The sequence below is a fragment of the Setaria viridis genome, chromosome 2, assembly GCF_005286985.2.
Source record: "Setaria viridis chromosome 2, Setaria_viridis_v4.0, whole genome shotgun sequence".
NCBI lineage: Eukaryota > Viridiplantae > Streptophyta > Magnoliopsida > Poales > Poaceae > Setaria > Setaria viridis.
Window position 1 is genome coordinate 11027264 of NC_048264.2, and position 18663 is coordinate 11045926.

General features: G+C 45.5%; 2 protein-coding genes across 2 annotated transcripts; one reads left to right on the forward strand and one right to left on the reverse strand.

The window, feature by feature from the left end:
* The first annotated feature begins 323 nt into the window (after positions 1-323).
* LOC117845899 (putative E3 ubiquitin-protein ligase RF298) lies at positions 324-6220 on the forward strand. The gene is made up of 3 exons (XM_034726975.2): positions 324-504; positions 2001-3952; positions 5421-6220. The coding sequence occupies exons 2-3, from the start codon at positions 2018-2020 to the stop codon at positions 5859-5861; spliced, it is 2376 nt and encodes a 791-aa protein (XP_034582866.1). The 5' UTR covers positions 324-504; positions 2001-2017; the 3' UTR covers positions 5862-6220.
* Positions 6221-9949: 3729 nt separating this feature from the next.
* Positions 9950-13757, reverse strand: LOC117842275 (uncharacterized). Its single transcript, XM_034722665.2, has 9 exons — positions 13284-13757; positions 12532-12948; positions 12304-12378; positions 12169-12213; positions 11892-12056; positions 11424-11502; positions 11234-11313; positions 10697-10765; positions 9950-10334 (listed from the first exon to the last, which is right to left on the reverse strand). The coding sequence occupies exons 1-9, from the start codon at positions 13572-13574 to the stop codon at positions 10251-10253; spliced, it is 1305 nt and encodes a 434-aa protein (XP_034578556.1). The 5' UTR covers positions 13575-13757; the 3' UTR covers positions 9950-10250.
* Positions 13758-18663: the final 4906 nt, after the last annotated feature.

Genomic DNA, 18663 nt, shown 5'->3' on the forward strand with positions numbered 1-18663 from the left:
TGATGGGGAATCTTCTTTTTGCATAGTGTCAAAGTTGGGAGTTGGGGGTGAAGTAAATAAGGGGCAACTCATACTGTCACGCTAGTGCAGGAGCCAGCCCCGAGGACGAGTCTATCCACACTTGCACAGCTCCCCTGCTCCGTCCTTGTGCACACTGGCCAAAAAAAAAAAAGAAAATCCGGCATGCCGTTCCGTGTAACTGCAAGCCGGGTCCCACCCTCCAGCCTCAGGCACACGCAGGCCCACACCGCGGCACGGCGCCGTAGACCACGTCCCCACACCACACCGCACCGCCTCCCTTTGCTGCGGCCTGCGGTTGCCTGCCTGCGCTGTGGCGGCTGTGGAGAGGGGTTTAGGACATAAAGGGCACACGCGCCTCGTCTCCCCCGAAACAGCAAAACCCACTCCCCCACTCCACCACCTCCTCGCAGGCCTCCTCCTCCCCCTCTCCCTCCCGGGCGGCCCCGGCGGAGACCACAAACCCTGGCGGCCGGAGCCTCGCAGGTGAGCGGCGCCGCCTCCGCTTTCCCTTCCCCCCTTTCTCATCACTTGCATTGCGTCGGGGCGGATTCTGATTTCGATTCCTCTCCGGGCGAAACCCCAACTTCGCGGTTGCTTATCCCCCCCCCCCCCCCCCCCCCCCCCCCTTCTTTGGTTCGTCAGTAAGGAACCCTAACTTCGTTGGATGTAGGTTTTTTCTCTCTCTATTTAAGACTTGCTTGCTCCGGGAGATGGATCTTTCCGACCGAGCAATCGTTCCCAAATTTTCCCCGTAGAAAAATAAATGGAAATAAGAAAAAAAATTAGGTGCCGTGCGCAGGCCCTTGTTTGTTCCATCAGGATTCTAGCATTTCTGGGTTTTGTTCCGATTTTTCGCGTCCGATGCATTGTTTTGAGATAGCGATTTAAAATTTTGTTCTTTCCTTTAGTCCCTTGATTGATTGATACTCGTGCGCTCAGGAATCCTGCCGCTATGTTGTGTGTCATATTAAAATTGTGCATTTTTCCATGGTTGCAATGTAAGCTGCGTGCGCCTGGAAATTATAGAAATTATTTTGGCTATTAATGTCGTACTAGCTGCCAAGGAAACACCTAACACGCACTTGCTCTGTAGCTACCGGTCTGGGCCTTGGGCTGATCATGCTTGTTTTACCAGGAACCGGTTGTTTATTTGTTACTCTTGTTAGGTTATGTTTCCTGTGCCTTCAGATTATGTGCACCTGTGAGCCTGCTTGTGGAACGCTGGGAGCTGTTGTAGCTCTCACAATAACCTCAATATGCATAGTGATGAATTGGGCATATTAGTTTCCGTTTGCTCTAATCTTTGGCTCTTTGAAGTTCACTGCTGTACCAGATTTGCTGGTGTGCCTGCGCCTAGATTCTTTTACTTATACTAATTTATAATTGGGACTATTGTTTGATCGAATGTTCTTCATTGTGTTGTTGCTGTCTGTTGCTGGGTGTCCGCATGGGCCTTATGCATGATTGGTCTGCAGTCTGCTCTTGTTAGGATAAGAAATGATTTCTGTAGATAGTGGTTCAAGTTTTCAGTTTGGCTCATATGTTTGACGAGTATCCTGTAATCACTGCATAAGTAGATACTACTTTATTTTGGGTGCTATTGGCCTTACTGAGCTCAATTTCCTTCTCTTATTTTCATGGCAACTGTACTTGTCAACGTGCTAGACAGTTTATGGAACAGGCTTCTCCATTTGCTTGGTATACAGCCAAAGTGTACACCTTAATGTTGTTGAAGTCTCGTGTTTTTAAGTTGATCATGTACCTGAAATATTGAGGGAAAGGGATGTTATTGTTGTATCAACTGTATAGCTAAAAAATTGAAATGCATGGCTTTGTTGCTCCAGATGTGAACTTTAATTGCCATAGCTAAGTGCCATTACTTCTAGCTGTTCTAACTATTCAGTCCTTCAGGTAGTGTTACTACCTTTCTTCCATTGCACTCGTGGTGTTGTAGTTCTTATTCAGTGGTTTTTGGCCAGGTAAACATATCCTTGCAATGGGTGCTGCTGGCAATGGCAGCAACCCATATTCTTTACATGTTGGAGAAAGAGATGACAAAAGTAGCAACACAAAGTTATGTTCAGACTTTACTGCAGCTGAAATGCAAGTGAACCCTCTCAATGATGATCTATCTTTGGTTCACGTAAAACTTGAACAGTCAATGTCAAGTGTACAAGCTTTTGTTGCTGAGCACATGACCTCAAAAGAACTTGATATGGATTGGAGCAAGGAGGCTGTTGGACTGGATGGTTTCAGATATGTAGGCTGCAATGACCTAAGGGATGTTGCATTGAATAGCTTGCACATGTTCTTCAAGACCGCAGTTCAGATGTTATCCTCTGAAGGTTACACCGAGGATGCTGTTGTAAATGCCATCGTAGACTCTGCACTCTGTTACCAGTATGACGGGCCTATCGATAAGATTACGGAGCATGCACGCACATTGCTACAGAGCGGTGGTCATCAGGTTGATTATTCCAGCAGTGAGAATGTTGACACAGTTTTGCACATGTTGGGCTTGTTTTTTCTTTGCAATGCATCAAGTTTGCTTAAGACATGCTGTCCATTTTTCACCTTGGGAGATGCATTGTGGTGCATTCTGCTGTGCGACCTGGATATCTCTATTACTCGTGCAGCTTTTAGTCATACGAGTGGTTATGGGAATGGACAATCAGAAGGGCATGCTCCTAGACAGTGTAACTTATGCGAAGCTCGTGAGAATGTAAATGAGATATCAGAAGAATGTGGTTGTGGTAGTAGTAGAGGTACAGAATCGCCTGCACAATTTGAGCCATCTCAATCTGAAGCAGCCCAAAGGGTGTGGAGCAATATTCTGGCAAATTATATAGTTTCAGTTCAAAATTCCGCTACGAAAAATCAAGACACTTCTTCTACTCAAGATGAAAATTCTCCTTCGGTGCCTAGGGCTGTGGTTCAGCGTAGCAAAAAAGCAACGAAAGGCAACCGTAGTAAGACTAACTCCATAAAGTATCAGAAAGACTCTGGCAAGGATCTGGTCGTTTTCAAGAACATTCCACACGTCAAGGGTATAGGTAAAACATCTTCAAGAATGCTGAAAGAGAGTAAATCACTAATGGCATTCCTTGGATCTGCGCAGAACACTTCCACAGGCATTTCGGAGGTAGCCAATAAAAAATGCTTACAACCAGCCACATTAGTTCCAACACAACCTGTTTCTGGACCTTCGTCGGTCAAAAGTAGAGATTCACCAGCAATGGTTTCAACTGGGTCACTTTCTTCTCATGCTAGCTGTTCCTCCATCTCATCATCTTGTGCAATGGTAGAGTCTATGCTGCAAATGGAACCTGATGTTGTACAGTTATCTCTCCCACATACCACCCCTGCAGAGGGCTTTGAATTTAATTTCTCACGTGACGGCATGCAGACCACTTGGGTTCCAAAAGAGAGGGAAGAGGAGCTTGCTCTAGAACTAGTGCAGCGTCTGGGCGAGCTAAAGCTGGAGGTGAAAGTTTGGACAGATTGGGCTAATGAGAGGGTGATGCAGTCAACAAATAGGCTGGTAAATGAAAGGTCCATCCTTCTATCTCTTAAAAAGGATAAGGCAGATGTTGAAGAGCCTGATGTATTTAACAGAAAGAAGCTTGAGGAGACACAAAGGGCACTAGACAGTACTTCTGATGAGCTCAATCGTGTTAATTCTTGTGTTCAGGAGCTTACAGATAAGGTTTCACATTCTAGGCGTGAGAAGAAAGCTGTCCAGCTACAGGGAAAGAAAGCAGATGAACGTTTGGCTAACCTTTTAAGCAAGGAAAACGAGTTGATGGACGGACTGAAGTCCATGGAAACAGAGAAGAGCTTTTTGCAGGAGGAGCTTGTTGCTGAAAGAAGTAAACTATCCAATCTTCTGAAAAGTCTTGAGCAAGCTAGAAGATCTGAAGATTCAGTAAAGGTATTCCAATTTGATTCACCTTGTTCCTTTAAATTTTCTGTCTTATCATGTGCATATTGTTTTATTGGTTTTGTTACACACCCTTGGTTTCTAAATATGTGGCGTTTTGTACAGATACTGTCTCCTGATACAACTTTAACCACTAATTTTTCCATGAAAGTACCACTGGAAATCTGTAATTTTATATGCTATGAAATGTATACGATCAATTCTACTACTCCATTTTTTAAAAAATATTAGTGCTTAAGGATCAAAATTAGAGATTTTTACTGCATATTTTTTTAACTGTCAGAGATTCATGAATGGAGTAGTTTATTAATAACCCAACTGCATTTTTCACTCACATGCAGAATCCTATTTGAGTTTGGTAGGTCAATTGTCTTCTTTAAATATGATATGTTGAATGATTTCTATATATATATATATATATATATATATATATATATTGTTTTGCTATAATGCACCTGGGTGCATTTTGTACACAGAATGCACCCACCCTCTGGTTGCAACCGGTATGCGTCCAGTTGCAACTAGTTCGAACCGAGTTGCAACTAGTTCGCGTGTAGTTGCAACTGGCTCGGTTCGAGTTGCAATCAGTTCCGTCCAGTTGCAATCAGTTCCGTCGAGTTGCAATTGGCCCAGTCTCTCAGTTGCAACCAGTTCCATCGAGTTGCAATTGGCCCAGTCTCTCGGTTGCAACTGCAGGGTCTGTGCATTCTGAACAGAGAATGCACCCAGGTGCATTTTACCTCGCCATATAGTTTTTTGTTTGATAAAATCATTTTTTATTTGTAAAATGAATATTGACAGGGAATTATATTTTTGTGCATATATTTTTCTAACTGACTTTGAACTTGTCTTGGCAAACTTCATAGAAATGTGCATTTGCACAATTCGAATTTCATGATTTGGCAGGGCCGCAGGATGCATTGGTTTTGCTTTAGCATACAGCAATGATGTACATAATATGTTGTTAACTACCATGGTGCTCGAGATGCCAAATTCCTTGGCAGCAACTGTGGCATATCTTCAATTCCTTGGTTGGTCGTATATTATAACTTTGTGTGTCACCATGCTGGTCCTTTACGGTTTCAACCTTGTGGGCACTATATCCTTTTCTTATTCTGGGGTTTCACTGTGGTCATGTACTGCCTAACACATCTTATGACAATAATGGGTTGATTACTAGATACCGGTTAATGGCTACATATCAAAATGACCTACATAGAGGATGCAGCGTGTGCAAGCACGCGTGTTTTCCTGCACCATGAACAACTTGATAGACCATCTTAGTAGGAAGACATGCTCGTTGTTTTGGTTGAGTCTTGAGATGAAAATCCTAAACATAATCTAGTATTTACTTGACTCATGCATCATCTACAAAATGTTTGTGTTGTTGCCTAGCTTTTTTGTTTGTTAATGTATTTTTGCAAAGATTGTTTATGACCTTTGGCCGTAACCACTGCAGAAAAGGTGCCAGGAAGGAGCGAAGATGCTAGATGCAGTTACGAAGCAGGTCAACTCTGAAAGAACTGCACTTGAGCGGATTGATACATCAGCAAGAACAAAGTCTAGCAATCTGTTGCTGAAAGCGCAGAAAGATCAGGAATGGCTGCAGGCCAACATCAGGAATCTCAAACAGCAGGTAGGTGAAATGATTAGCAGCAGCAAGCTTCAGAGGGTCGCAATGTTCATGCCCCCTCCAGGGTTCGCGATGGATTCCGTACAACGGGAGCAAGAATGTGCCATGTGCTTGGAAGAGGAGGTTTCGGTGGTTTTCCTCCCATGTGGGCATCAGGTGGTTTGTGCAGGCTGCAACCAACGCCACCAAGAGGTGGGCATGACAGAGTGCCCATCCTGCAGGTCTCCCATCGAGCGAAGGATCTGTGCTCGCTTCGCTGACAGCTAAGGTGAATGTACATCTGGTGGGGAAGAACAGGAGTTATAGTCTTTTGCCTTTGTTAGCTAAAACAGCCGTCGTCTAAAACCAAACTGCTGCTAAGAGCAGAGTAGATGTGTAGGTGCGTTCCTCAAAAGTCCTGACCTCAGTTGGCGTTGGCGGAAATACAGTTGGAAAGTATGCTCGTTCTAGGATGCTAGTTTCTGGTGGAATCGGAATGTTACCATGTTAACTATTACCATATATACTTGCTTGGTGGGAAAAAAACAAAAACTATTACGCTATGTAGTGCGGAATGCCTAAAGTGGCCTCAGGTTCTTGTAAAATATGGCATGGGATATCTGAGAGCACATTGGTATTTTGCGTTATGCGTTGTGGTTTGCTGTTTTAGTTTCCTCGATGGTGTCGTATATCATATATATGCTCTTGCCCTGAGGTCACTTCACATGGCATTCACATGCTTTCTCCGTTTTGATATTGCATTGTTTCTGGTGAGGTGCTGCGAGATGCACGTATGGTTTGATGCATTGCTCTGGGTGCGCTCATGTTAGCGATCCTCCCATTTAAATGTGATCTTGGCCCACGATGAAGTATTACGGCTGATTAGGATTTTCGCATGTCGTTTCTAACACTGGACCAAAGGTTGAACGGCGGATTTTGGGTAGCAGCTGCATGCCTAGATAAACTTGAGCTATGCTGAAACGACCTGAATTCCTATCTCAAAGAATTCAAACTACGCACCTCCATGATAGTCCTACAAAAGTTATCACGTGCGAATCTCTATCTCAGATAGTGCAAATTCATACCAACACAGAAATATAGAATGACGACAGAGTAACAATATTATAAATATCGAGTACAACACTTCGGCTCATGCCGGAACAAATCCATCAGGACTAAATCATGGAAGGTAAAACATTTATGCAGCGGAAACACATAGCGTAGCGAACAATATCTCCAGAGGTGACTTGAGCGAGGGACCATCCCTATTCTTCCCATCCATCATTATCGAAGTCGTAGTCGGGCTCCGACCCAAAAAAGCCACCATATGCCCAAGAAGTGGGTAGGTCATGTCAACTCCCAAAAGAAACAAGCCAAGGAAACGGGGAAATAATACTATATGCATGGAACAACCTATATATGGCTGTAGAGGTATATGCAGTAGCAGCAACAATCACGGATGCATCAAAGCAATACCATCTCCGAGGTCAACACTTCACATCAAGGAAGTCGTCACAAATCACCAGATCCTTCACCCAAGAATCCAGTACCCAAACACACTAGGCGATGTGAGAGCTCCCTTCCCTCACATCTCAATGGCAAACGCCGGCCTATCTCAAAAAGGGAAGATAGAAGTAAAAAATATAAATCTAGTTACAAGTAGTACTAGTCAACAGCACTGTCCATAACCAATGGACACGAACTATAACTATAAGTTTATACACTTTGTAGAAGTTGTACAACTGTACCCGCACGGATGGAGCCTGAACGGTAGCGATCCGTCCAATCCCCACCTAACAGCCGGAGCTCTAGCAAGTGGATAGTACTCCCTATTTTCTCGAGTCTGAAACCATCCTTAACTGCAGGGCACGCCGTCACCAATTGAGAACCTCGAAGTTGTGAAACCTACCCACGTTGGGGTGCAGTTTGGTCAGAGTAGGTCAACGCCTCGAACTCCTTACACTAATCCTCCAATCCACCTACAGGCTGAGCACTATCACCACTAGTCTCGTACCGAACCTCGCCCATAACAAGGTGAATGGTATGTACAAAAATAGATACTATGACTAGTGGTAAACTGACTCAGTACTTAGGGGCCGAGAGCGAGCACTTAACTCCACAAGTATGTGCTGAAGCATCTGCAACGTACAAGTACGCCACCTGCTTCTCGTGTCAAACAAGGTACCCGCCATAGGCACAGGGGGTGGAAAGAGTCCAGAATGCTCTCCCCTGGAAAGGCACTCCCCGGTACCAACCGCGGCTCGCTCCCACCAAAACACATTAAGAAATCACACTCACCCAAAACACACGCGAGCGTGTACAAGAAAACCCATCACCAAAGCTATGGCATATGCCCATCCATAACTCAAAAGCATATATATGGAAATAAGTAAGGTAGACTAGCTAGGGGTCTGTAACTAGTCCACAAGTAGGTAACAAGAAAAATAGGATAAACAATTATCAAGGCATAGTTAGAAACATAGGCTATGCAATCAATCATCATCCAAGCGTCATAAATAAAGCGCTAGCAACTAAGCATGCATAGGATATATATGATTGGGAGTGACATGACACCTTGTCCATAGTCATTGGGATCCTCCTTGGTGTAGTCGGGGTCTTGAGAGTCTTACGAGTCGTAGCTCGGGTCTGAACAGAATGAGGTACAGTGCAATATAAATTAATCACCATTACATCTAGGCAAAAACTCCAAGAAAGCTAAATTTAGAAGATCCAAATAACATCAAACTAGCTACAAACAGCACGGTCTCGATTTTACGAATTAAATGCAACTCATTTCATATTTTTCAAAATTTAATGAATTAGTTATGAATTTTTAAAGATTAAAGCATTTATTTAATTATTTAATTAATTTCGGAAAAAATATTAATTAGGGTGACACGTGTCAGCTTCTGGTTGCACCATGTGGTAGCACGGGAGGGTGCCACGTGTCGGCTGACGTCAGCATTGCCCGGTCAATGGCCAACGTTGACCCGTTGATGGTCAACGTTGACCGGTCAGCGGTCAACTAGGCCCCACTGGTCTGTGGGCCCCTTTGTTTGTTAGTCCGGCCCTTTGACACGTCAGCGCCACGTGACTGACCACGTGGTAGCCACGTGGCCATCCTATTCTACATGGCAGCGCCACGTGGCCATCCTATTCGACGTGGCGCTGCCACATGGCGCACGCATGGCCGCACCGGGTTAGTTGGGATCCGGTGTGCGATTGGCTGCGGCGCGGCGAGCGGCGGCGACGCGACGTCGCGGCGAAGGGCGGCAGTGACCGCGCCCACGACATTGCGACACGGCGCGATGTCGCAGCGCGGCGTGGCTGCGGCCCGGTCACAGGCAGAGCCTTTGGCCGTAGCGAGGCAAGGTGCGGCGCTGCGTGGGCCGGCCAGAGGCGCCAAGGAGAGAGAGGAAGAGAAAAAGGGCGGCGACGCTCATGGTGAAGCGGGGGAGAAGAGGGACGTTGGCGTGGTGAAGGCTCGCGGAACGGCGGCGACTTCCTTGGCAACGGCAGCGGGGACTGCTCCTCGGGCGGTGACAAGGCAGCTCCAGCTCTTCCTTCCCAGTGTGGCGCGTCAGCTGCTCCGGCGCGACCTCCTCCTCTTTCTCTCTTCTTTCCTCTTCTCTTCTCTTCTCCTCTCCTCTTCCTTCCTCCTCTTCTCTCAACTGGCGGCGGTGGCACGGGGAGACCCCGTGTGGATGGGTGAGGCCTCCCGATCGAGGATATTTATAGCCCTCGGCCGAGGCTACGGCTATGGCACGGGTGCGAGCACGCACAGCCATCCATCCTCAGCGTCCGCGCTCGAGGGTGGTGTGGCGGCCATCCAACGCCCGGACGCTAGGGTTTGGGGTGCGGCCGGCGGGAGCTAAGGGGCACGACGGGGATTTCCCCCTCGCGGAAGGCTCCAGAAGGTCACGGGTGCGCGGCGCGACTGCCAGCGAGGCGTGCGGCGCGGAGTAGAGTAGGCAGGAGAGAGAGGTAGGCGGCGAGAGGTGAGGGGCAGCGGGAGAGGAAGAGAGGGTGGGGGGGTGTGGTGGCTGGCAGCGGTGGGCTGGTTTCGCAGGCCGGCCTGCTAGGCTGTTTCGGGAAGGTTAGGCGGGCCAGGCCGGTTGGGTTACGGGCCGGCCTTGGGTTAAATAGGTTAGATTTGTTAGTTTAGGTTTGTTTTTATTTTTAGTCTGAATGTTGAATTGGATTCAAAATTCCAACACACTCGTATTTGAGATCCAAATAAAATCCAAAAAGAACCAAATCAAACCACACAAGTTTTGAAATAGTCTGGGATTGCATTAATAGGGAATTTAGATAAGCGAGTGGAATTTGATTACAATTATGAAATGAGCACACAATTCAAACAAAAGTTTTAAATGTTTGGAAATTTCTCTCAATTTAATATTTCAATTTTTTGGAATATTGCATATGCTGTCTGCTGTGCCAGCAATCTGCCTTCAACAAACGATAAAGAAATCCTATGGCATGGCATCACTAAAACGAAAATTCGTCATACGCAATCTGCACTGATATTCCAATACATGCACTGCACAAAATAGTAGTGATGCGCTTGTTCATGGTTACTCTTGTGCAATCTTTACGCTTGGAAGCCTTCACTTCTCAGCCAATGATTGATGAATTGCTACATACAACAATTAGCTAGAGCACAAGGGAACAAGATTAGTGTAAGAGCTCCTTCCCAAACAGCCCAGCGATTGCTCGGCCAGGATCTTCCTGCGTCAGTAGGGATTCTCCTACCAAAACCTGACAACATGAGTAACAACAAATCAATGTCTGTATATATCACCCTAGCCCCTAGGTTAAAAAAAAAGAAAAGATTTTTTCTCTGATTAAGATCAAAGTATATGCTCGGTATTGCTATGACAAAGTTAATCCAGTCTATGCTTTAAAGGAAAAAAAACAATGCTTTTCAAACGTATTAGTTGCCTGAATAGAATTATTTGTACTAACAAATGAATAAAATGAAGGCCTTTATGTGGAAAAACACCAAATGCATTCGGTTCTCATCAAAAAGTTATAAACAGTATTCATATGTTCAAATATGAAAATCATTTTTACATTAAACTATAATTTTGTAGCAAAACTGGATGTCTTAGAAAACTTACAGCTGAAACACCAGCATTCTGAACATATGCTACGTCATCTGGCGTAAACAACCCGGACTCGCTCACAACCTGTAGAAACACGTTCATTGAAATTTAATATTTATAAGCCCATTTTGAGAAATTTCTATTTTGGAATTAGACAACACATGCTAAGTGCTAGTAGGAAGAAACTATCCAGTGAACTGGTTTTCTTTTGAATGGCCAAATCAACAATACTGCAAGTCAATGCACAAGAAGTGGATAAAATGCAGTTGTCCCACTTTATTCTGGTTCCCGTATCTAGTACAATGTTGGCATCAGGAACAAATTAAATGGCATGGTAAAATAAGGTATTGAGATAAAAAAAAATTCTGTTGCGATTAGGATCATGGATTTTTTATGTAACTTTCTGTTGTGATTAGTGGATCACTTTCTAGATTTTGTATCAACAATGACAGCATCACAACAATGACTGGAAAAAAAATTATCCATTGAAACAACTGTTATGTCAAGCTGGGATTACAAAGTTTTTTTATATGAAAAGCCAGACCAACCTACCATTATTTTCTTGTTCGTAATGATGTCACCACGTTTCTCTAACAACATGTTTGTGTTCGTAGTGTCGACTTCAAATGTCCCTGCAACATAAATAAAATTTCAGCTTACCGGATCGACAGGGGATAGCTGCACCCACAAACAAATTTAGCTCGATGTAACTTTTGTTATGCAAGCACTGACGGAGACATACCTAGACTGCGATTGTTGATGCCAATAAGTTGAACACCATCTATCTTCAGTACGCGATCCAACTCCCTCACATCATGAACCTAAAATACAATTTATGTTTAGTAATTTCTCAAAAGAAAAGGTTAACTCCTTTAGTACGGCAAAAGGAGTGGTGAATTACAACTTGTATGAGATGGTGAATTACACTTATGTATGTAAGCTAACATTTCAATAATAAAAATTTGCGTGTTAGAAAATTCAATAATCAAGCTAGACTGTTTTGCAACAGTAGTATGGTAGAATTTACTATGACAGGAAAGAACTAGTAGTACAATCGATTTATAGTAAATTACGACATACAAGAATGGACATATCAATTCTAGTAAATTGACTACATTGTTGTCTGAAACCATATATATATATATATAAAAGCTTAAAAGAAGTTAGTTTACAAGGATACCCCACAGATACGAAGCTTGTGACCACTAACCTCAACAAGAGCTGTCATGCCGAGACTCCTGCAAACACGAAGCATGTACTTGATGTCAAGGTCCGGCAGCACGGCGGCAATCAGGAGAATCGCATCGGCACCTTTCGAACGCGCATAGTAGATTTGCCAGATGTCAATGATAAAATCCTTGCAGAGAAGAGGGCACTGCATGGGCACAACAACCATATCCACAAAGGCAAATTAAGTCAAAGTCAAGAGAGACAGAAGAAAATATTTCAATTCTTGAGACAATGCAAGCATGTTTGCATCGACTTACATTCACACCAGAATTGCGTATGGTCTCCAGATTCTCAAAGCTCCCCTAGAGGAACGTATATGCACAGGGTCAGAAAATGTCAGAGCTGTAACAAAGAAATTTCATCAGTTGAAGAACAAGAAGCAAATGCCTTACCAGGAAGTGCTTCTCGTCAGTCAGGATGCTCAAGCAGGCCGCGCCGTTCTTCTCGTAAGCTTGCGCGATCTCGACCTGTCAAGAATTTTGCAGAATCGCATTGGTCACTCACACACACACTGTCAATCTTCGATTCAGAGATGGCAAGCAAGCTGCAGGGCACAATGTTGCGCCCAGCAGCTATATCCAAATCCAAGAAAGAAGTCTCATCCTCTGAGTACAACTAACCGGGTTGAAGTGGTCCCTGAGGAGTCCCCTGGTGGGCGACGCCTTCTTGACCTCGGCGACGAGCGCGGGGAGCCCTCCGTTGCGGCGGCGCGCGGCGCCGAGGGCCGCGGCGAAGTCCCTGGGCGGTGGCGCGCGCTGCGCGGACTCGGCCACCCTGTGGAGCGGCGCCCGGGCCTTCCGCTGCGAGACCTCGACCTCCTTGTCCCAGACGACCTGCTCGAGGACGTCCCGAGGGACGGCCCTGTCGGCGCCGACGCCCTCGGACGGGTAGCTCGGGCGGCAGCGGCGACGGACCCGGATGCCCTGCGCGGCGGCGATGGCGTTGACGGACTTGCCGCTCTCCCACTGCACCACCTCCGCAGAGTTGAACATCTCGGCGTCGTCCAGCGCCAGCAGCAGCGCCGCCGCCGGCGAGCCCTGCACGTGCCATGCATCGATCAAATAAATAAATAAAAGCACGCTACAGATAGAGACATTACCAAAGAAACATTGTTACCGTTCTCATTCCGTATTTTTTATGTTTTATTTAAAATAAAAATGTGCATTTCTATATCTTATAAGCACGCTCATTGTATTGTCGTAGTAAGGTGGCGTCTCGGGTCAACACCCTGCAGAGAAGACAGAAGACAGGAGAGAGAGGGGGGGGGGGGGGGGGGGGGGGGCAGATCGAGCACTCCGTCCGTCCGAGACGAGAGGGGACTACTACGAGGGAGGAACTGAAGAGGGATATGGTTGGTGGTCCGGCAAAGCACCTGCTTGGTGGCGGCGGCGCTGCGGCAGCGGACGACGCGCGCGGCGGCGTCGGTGGTGCGGAGGACGGCGGGCCGAGAGGACGACGAGAGCGGCGGCGACAAGACAGTGGTGGCGGCCCTGCTGCTGGCGACCGAGGCGGCGGCGAGGATGGGGGACTCCATCGTCGGCGGCGTGCGGAGGACGGAGCAGCCCGCCGGAGATGGAACGAGCACCAAGAGTGGCGACAGGTGCTCAGCTCGCTTCGGTTTTGTTTCCCCCCCTGGCTGCGCCGTGGGCCGGGGGGGATGCATTTATAGGCGCCTTCAGTTCCTGCCGTGCGGATTTTAATTAATCTCCGTTATTGCCTGCTGCTATCCTATATCCTCCAGGCTCCAGCGATGGGGGGAGCCGATGGAGCTGCGTGTCGAAATAATCTTCTCCTCGCCTACCGGAACCAAATCGCCTCGCCGATTCTCATATCATGCTCTCATCCCATCTCACCATATCGCATCCCTTCCGATCCGATCCGATCCGATACTGCATGCAGGCAGCAGCTAGCGCATTGCCTGTCCGTCGCATCGCACATTCGTACCCACTGGCTGGATATACTGTGGCGTTGTTGGTTGTTGCGCTCAGAAGTAAACAAAGCACCACGTGGTTCGTCTCCTTGTCCCCGCACAGCGCGGGCCGGGCGCCGCGCCGCAGCCCACGCTCCCACCAGCTCACCACCACAGATCTCACACATGCAGCGCTGCCACCGGCTTCTTTATTCTAAGCTTCCACAGCCAACAAATAAATGAAATAAAATCTGCAAGTGTGTACAACATGCACGGCGATGCCTTGCCTTGTCATGTCCCAATTATTTACGTGCCACGAGTAACTTGCCTCACAATTTTCAATTTCAGCGACAAGTCTAGGCCAAGCAAATAGAGTAAAAGAAGCTGGATAGGTTGAGGAGCACGCTTCAGACAGCGGCCAAAGAACACGATGCGGACGCATTTTTTTTTACACTAGAATGAGCAAATAAGACCAACAAAATCGAAATTGGATACCGTGATTAATTAAAATAATGACGCATATAATCACTCCATCCATGTTACTCTCGAAACGTCTCCTTCGCAGCGCAATGCTCAAACAGTGGCGTGATATGCCCAGATGAATTAATAGCCACCTGTGTTTTCGGACTGCATGACTACCGCTAGTCATCGTCGTGACGTCGGGGTGTTTGGTTACACTTACCCGTCACATCGGATGTTTGATACTAATTAGAAGTATTAAATATAGACTATTTACAAAATTCATTGCACAGATAGAGTCTAATTCATTGCACAAATAAAGTCTAATTCGCGAGACAAATCTATTAAACCTAATTAGTTCATGATTTACGGATACCAATGTATTTACCGTATATGAATCCTTCATGTATGTCACACGATCATTATTTACGGTGCCAAATGCCACGAGGCTTCAGTTTTCCTCCGCTCGCTAATGGTTAGGATATAAAGTGAGGTAATATGAAATGGAAAATATGTTCTAATGAGGAGGACAAGATCACAAGATAAATCTGGATTTCATGTGGGTGCATACCTGTCACGTTCAACCATCAAAGATGGTTAAGAAAAGTTAAAGGCAAATTATGGGGAAAAAGAGAAGAAATTGGCTAAAAGTCAAATTCGAGTCAAATTTGACCGAAATTTGAATTTTGAATTCTAAATTCAGAAAAATTTGGCAAAAATATGAAATGGAAGCTTGAGAGTGTTTAGAACTTTGGGGAATCAAGATTGGAGACAAAACCTAGTCCTAAACATCTCAAGGAAGGCAAAGGAAAAATCAAAACAAGAGTGTATTGTTCACTGTCCGAAAATGGAATTTTCATAAAACAGTACAAGTATCCATTTTGGAAATTGATTTCTGCCAAATTTTCGACCAAGGCAACTATACAGTATTGAAGTATAGACTTTGGACAAGTATACTAGGGTGTTGTTGATCAGGAACCATAAAGAAAACAAATTTAATTTAGGATTTAAAGTTGGTACTTTGCCATTTTCGGCTGAGTCACTGAAACTGCCATTTTTCTTAAGTCTGAAAACAGTGATAAATAGCTAAGTTTGGAGCAAAATTCAGAAGGATGTAGTGTAAAAGGTATAGGTGTTTATGAGTAAAATGGAACCCCTGATGGTTATAGAACATGAATGGTTAATGATTGGCTTAAGGAGAATGGATTTGGGCCACTGAAAATAATTCCAAAGATGGGCAAATGACCATGATCAGGTGACTGTCGAACTGAATAAGGTGTTCAAAAGGATTCAGTTAACTGAGGGAAAGAAATTCAAAATTGACCACATTTGGATGATTATCTCGAGCAAGAGCCAAAATAAAATTTGAAGAGCTTGAGATTATCTCCAACTTTGCTTAAGAGGTTTGTGGACTGTCGGATTGAAAATCGGCCGCGGGGAAGGTCTGAACATTCTGATGAAAGAAAGAAAAGGGGGAAAGGAAATCAGAAAGGGCAGGACGTGTCGCCGCCGGCGTCCTTGCTCGCTGTCCAGCTCGACACCTAGGGCCACCGCTTCACCACGCAAGTCTATGGCTAGGCCACGGTGCCATCCATGCGCACGGTGAAACTTCGAATAACTACCGCTCCCGCCGCCGTGTTTACGTGTCACCTTTTACCGCCGCCCGTGAATCCTCTGTCAAGCCGCCGCCGCCGAGCAAAATTCCTCCACCACAACGCAGCTCCCGTCGTTTCCGTCCGCCACCGCCGCACCTCCTGCTCACGGTGAGCTTTATCTTGCCGTTGTTTTCTTTACTTGTGGTCAGTCGTAGGTAAGTTCTTGGGGTACTAGGAAGCTTTAGAGGTAGTCGAAAGGGCGAGTTGCGCCGCTGCCGTGCTTGGCCACGGCCGGCCGTTAGCCTCGCCGCCCGCCGCCGTGGAGAGGATGGCTCTGGCCACCTCCCGGGGAGCTACCGCCGCGCACAGGTGCGCTAGGGCATGGGGATGCTTCCCCGACCTAGCCCCGTCGCCGGTGGGGCACCGGCCAGCGAGCCGCGCCGCCCCCTACCGCGCTCGGGTTTTGGCGCGAGAAAGAAGAAGGAGTTGGCGTTGGTGGGCCCGCGCGTCAGAAGAACAGGGGAAGGAAGAAGGGCGGCCGTGGTGTTAGGTGGACCGGGAGTCCAGTAGGCCCAAGTGCCGGTGCGGGCGGTCGATAAAGGAAAGAGGCCGGGGGCCTGTAGGGTCCAGCAGGCCGTGGGCCGGTTGGGCAGGCCGGAAGCTGCGCGAAAGAAAGAAAGGAAGGAGTTGGGTCGTTGGGCCGAATCAAGAAAAGGAAAGGAGGAGAGGAGAAGAAAACGGCCCAGTGAGCCCCGCAGAGGAGAAAAGGGCCGACGGGTAGAAGGAATAGGAGAAGAGGTGGGTCCGAGCTGCAGGCCCAGTGCAAGAGAGAGGGGGTAGGAAGAGGGTGCGTGACAAAAGTAGGCCGGGAGTTTTTGGGGAAAAATTTAGATTTTCTTTATAGAATAATAGATTAAATCCGAATATCACCTTTTAAATCACACAAATTTCTAGGGGTGTCCAAAATTAGTGAAACCAATTTTGTTAGGATTGTTTTGTTTTCGTTTATGCATTAAAATTTTTATGCCCTAGGAAAAATAATAAAAATTTAAGTATTTGTTTAATGCCTTTTCTTTAAGGTATTTAAATAAATACTTAATCATTGTTAAATGCATAAAATATGGAATAACATTTTCATAATCACAAATTATTGTTAACTTATAGGAAATTAGGTTTCAAGACTAGAAAATAATTATAACATTTTCTAAAAATAAAAGAAAAGGTAAGGTTAGTAAAGGAAATAAAAATGGTGGGTTAATCTTTTGGGTTTTTGTGTGTTGGCTTGCAACTTTATCATGGTAAATTATACAGTCACTTGTTGGCTTGCAACTTTACCATGAAGGAAAGTTGTATAGTCTTGTATTCAAAAAGTTGCATCACTAACCCATGCATATGCTTTATCATAGACACCGAAGCACCGGAAGAGGATTTCTTGGAATTATTAGAAGGATCTCCGGAGTTTGAAGAAATTGTTGAGTTGATCCCCTGCGAAGCCAATCCATCGAGCAGTGCTAACATTTTTATAGAACAAGGCAAGCCCCGGTGCATTATACCTAATTATTTTGGAATTATTATTTCATGTGTTCAATTATCGGTTATTTTCTATATAAATGCACTTAAGTCTAGGAGTTGATTGAAACCTATTTTTGTGCATTATCGTACCTTGTTTTAAGGACATCTTTGCCACTTGTTCAAATATTTAGTAAGTAACCCAAGTCTAGAAATGCTTAGTTACCTAAGTAACTTGTTTACCGAACATTAAGGAAAAATGTTGGGTCATACATGCTAATCATGGAAGGATAACTTGGAAGTTGAAAGGCGAACAGAAGCTAAGGATGCAGTTCTGTCTGCTAGATTAATTTGGTTAAGGCCCGATCGTTGTCTTAACCTTTGATCAAGTGAATGACACCTGATTACTTACTGGGTATGGGACCAGTAAAGCCCGGTAGGTTAGTAAACTCTCTAATCGGGAATATTTCGTACCCGTGCTTGACGTGCTGGAGATTGGCAGGGGCGTAGCCTGAAACTCACATGGAGATCAGGCCAGACGTGGGGTCCCATGTGGGGGTGCGTCCCTGGGTCCGGGTAGTCTTATTCCCAATCCTTGGGTTTACTAATCATACGTAACTGGTGATCAGAGTACTCTCCTGCAGGATGTAATTTTGATCCGGATCGCCGCAATTCTCGGTTATGAATGCACTTGATCACGCTTGAGTATCGTAGTATAATTTCATGAATGCAATATCTTTCCACTAATGATTTGGTGTATAACTTAATGCCTTGTTTGCTTGCAAAATATTCATTTTTGTCATCATTTAGAATGGTTAGGTAATAACATAATTGGAATAAAAGATAAAGCTAAGGACGCACTTTTAGTAAGCTCTTTGGCAAAAAGTGTGTCAGCCAGTACACCAAAAAGCCATCATGTAGTTCCAGAAAAAGCTATTATATTGGTTAGTCGGGTAAGCCTTGCTGAGTACCCCGTACTCAGGGTTATCCCTTGTAGCTTTTTTCAGAGGCACCGCAGGAGTCCGCCGAGGAGGAAGCCTCGAAAACTTAGGGTATTGTTAGAGTTTCGCAATACCCTCAGAAGGAAACTTAAATGCTCATCTCCCACCTAAACCAGTTTATGTTTAAATCCTAGAATCTCTCTCTGACCTGCACTGTTAAGTTTATTTCAAACTATGTTCTATAATAACTCGTACCTCATGTATGTATGTAAAAATGTAATATTTGTTGATGCTTTCCCATCGTGGAAACAATCCTGTTGTATGGCTATGAGACGTGAC

Coding starts and splice junctions, on each gene's coding strand:
- LOC117845899 (XM_034726975.2), top strand. CDS start 2,018: ATGGGTGCTGCTGGCAATGGCAGCAACCCATATTCTTTACATGTTGGA. Junction 3,953..5,420: donor GATCTGAAGATTCAGTAAAG/GTATTCCAATTT, acceptor TAACCACTGCAG/AAAAGGTGCCAGGAAGGAGC.
- LOC117842275 (XM_034722665.2), bottom strand. CDS start 13,574: ATGCATCCCCCCCGGCCCACGGCGCAGCCAGGGGGGGAAACAAAACCG. Junction 11,503..11,891: donor GCATGACAGCTCTTGTTGAG/GTTAGTGGTCAC, acceptor ATTGTATTTTAG/GTTCATGATGTGAGGGAGTT. Junction 11,314..11,423: donor CATCAACAATCGCAGTCTAG/GTATGTCTCCGT, acceptor TTTATGTTGCAG/GGACATTTGAAGTCGACACT.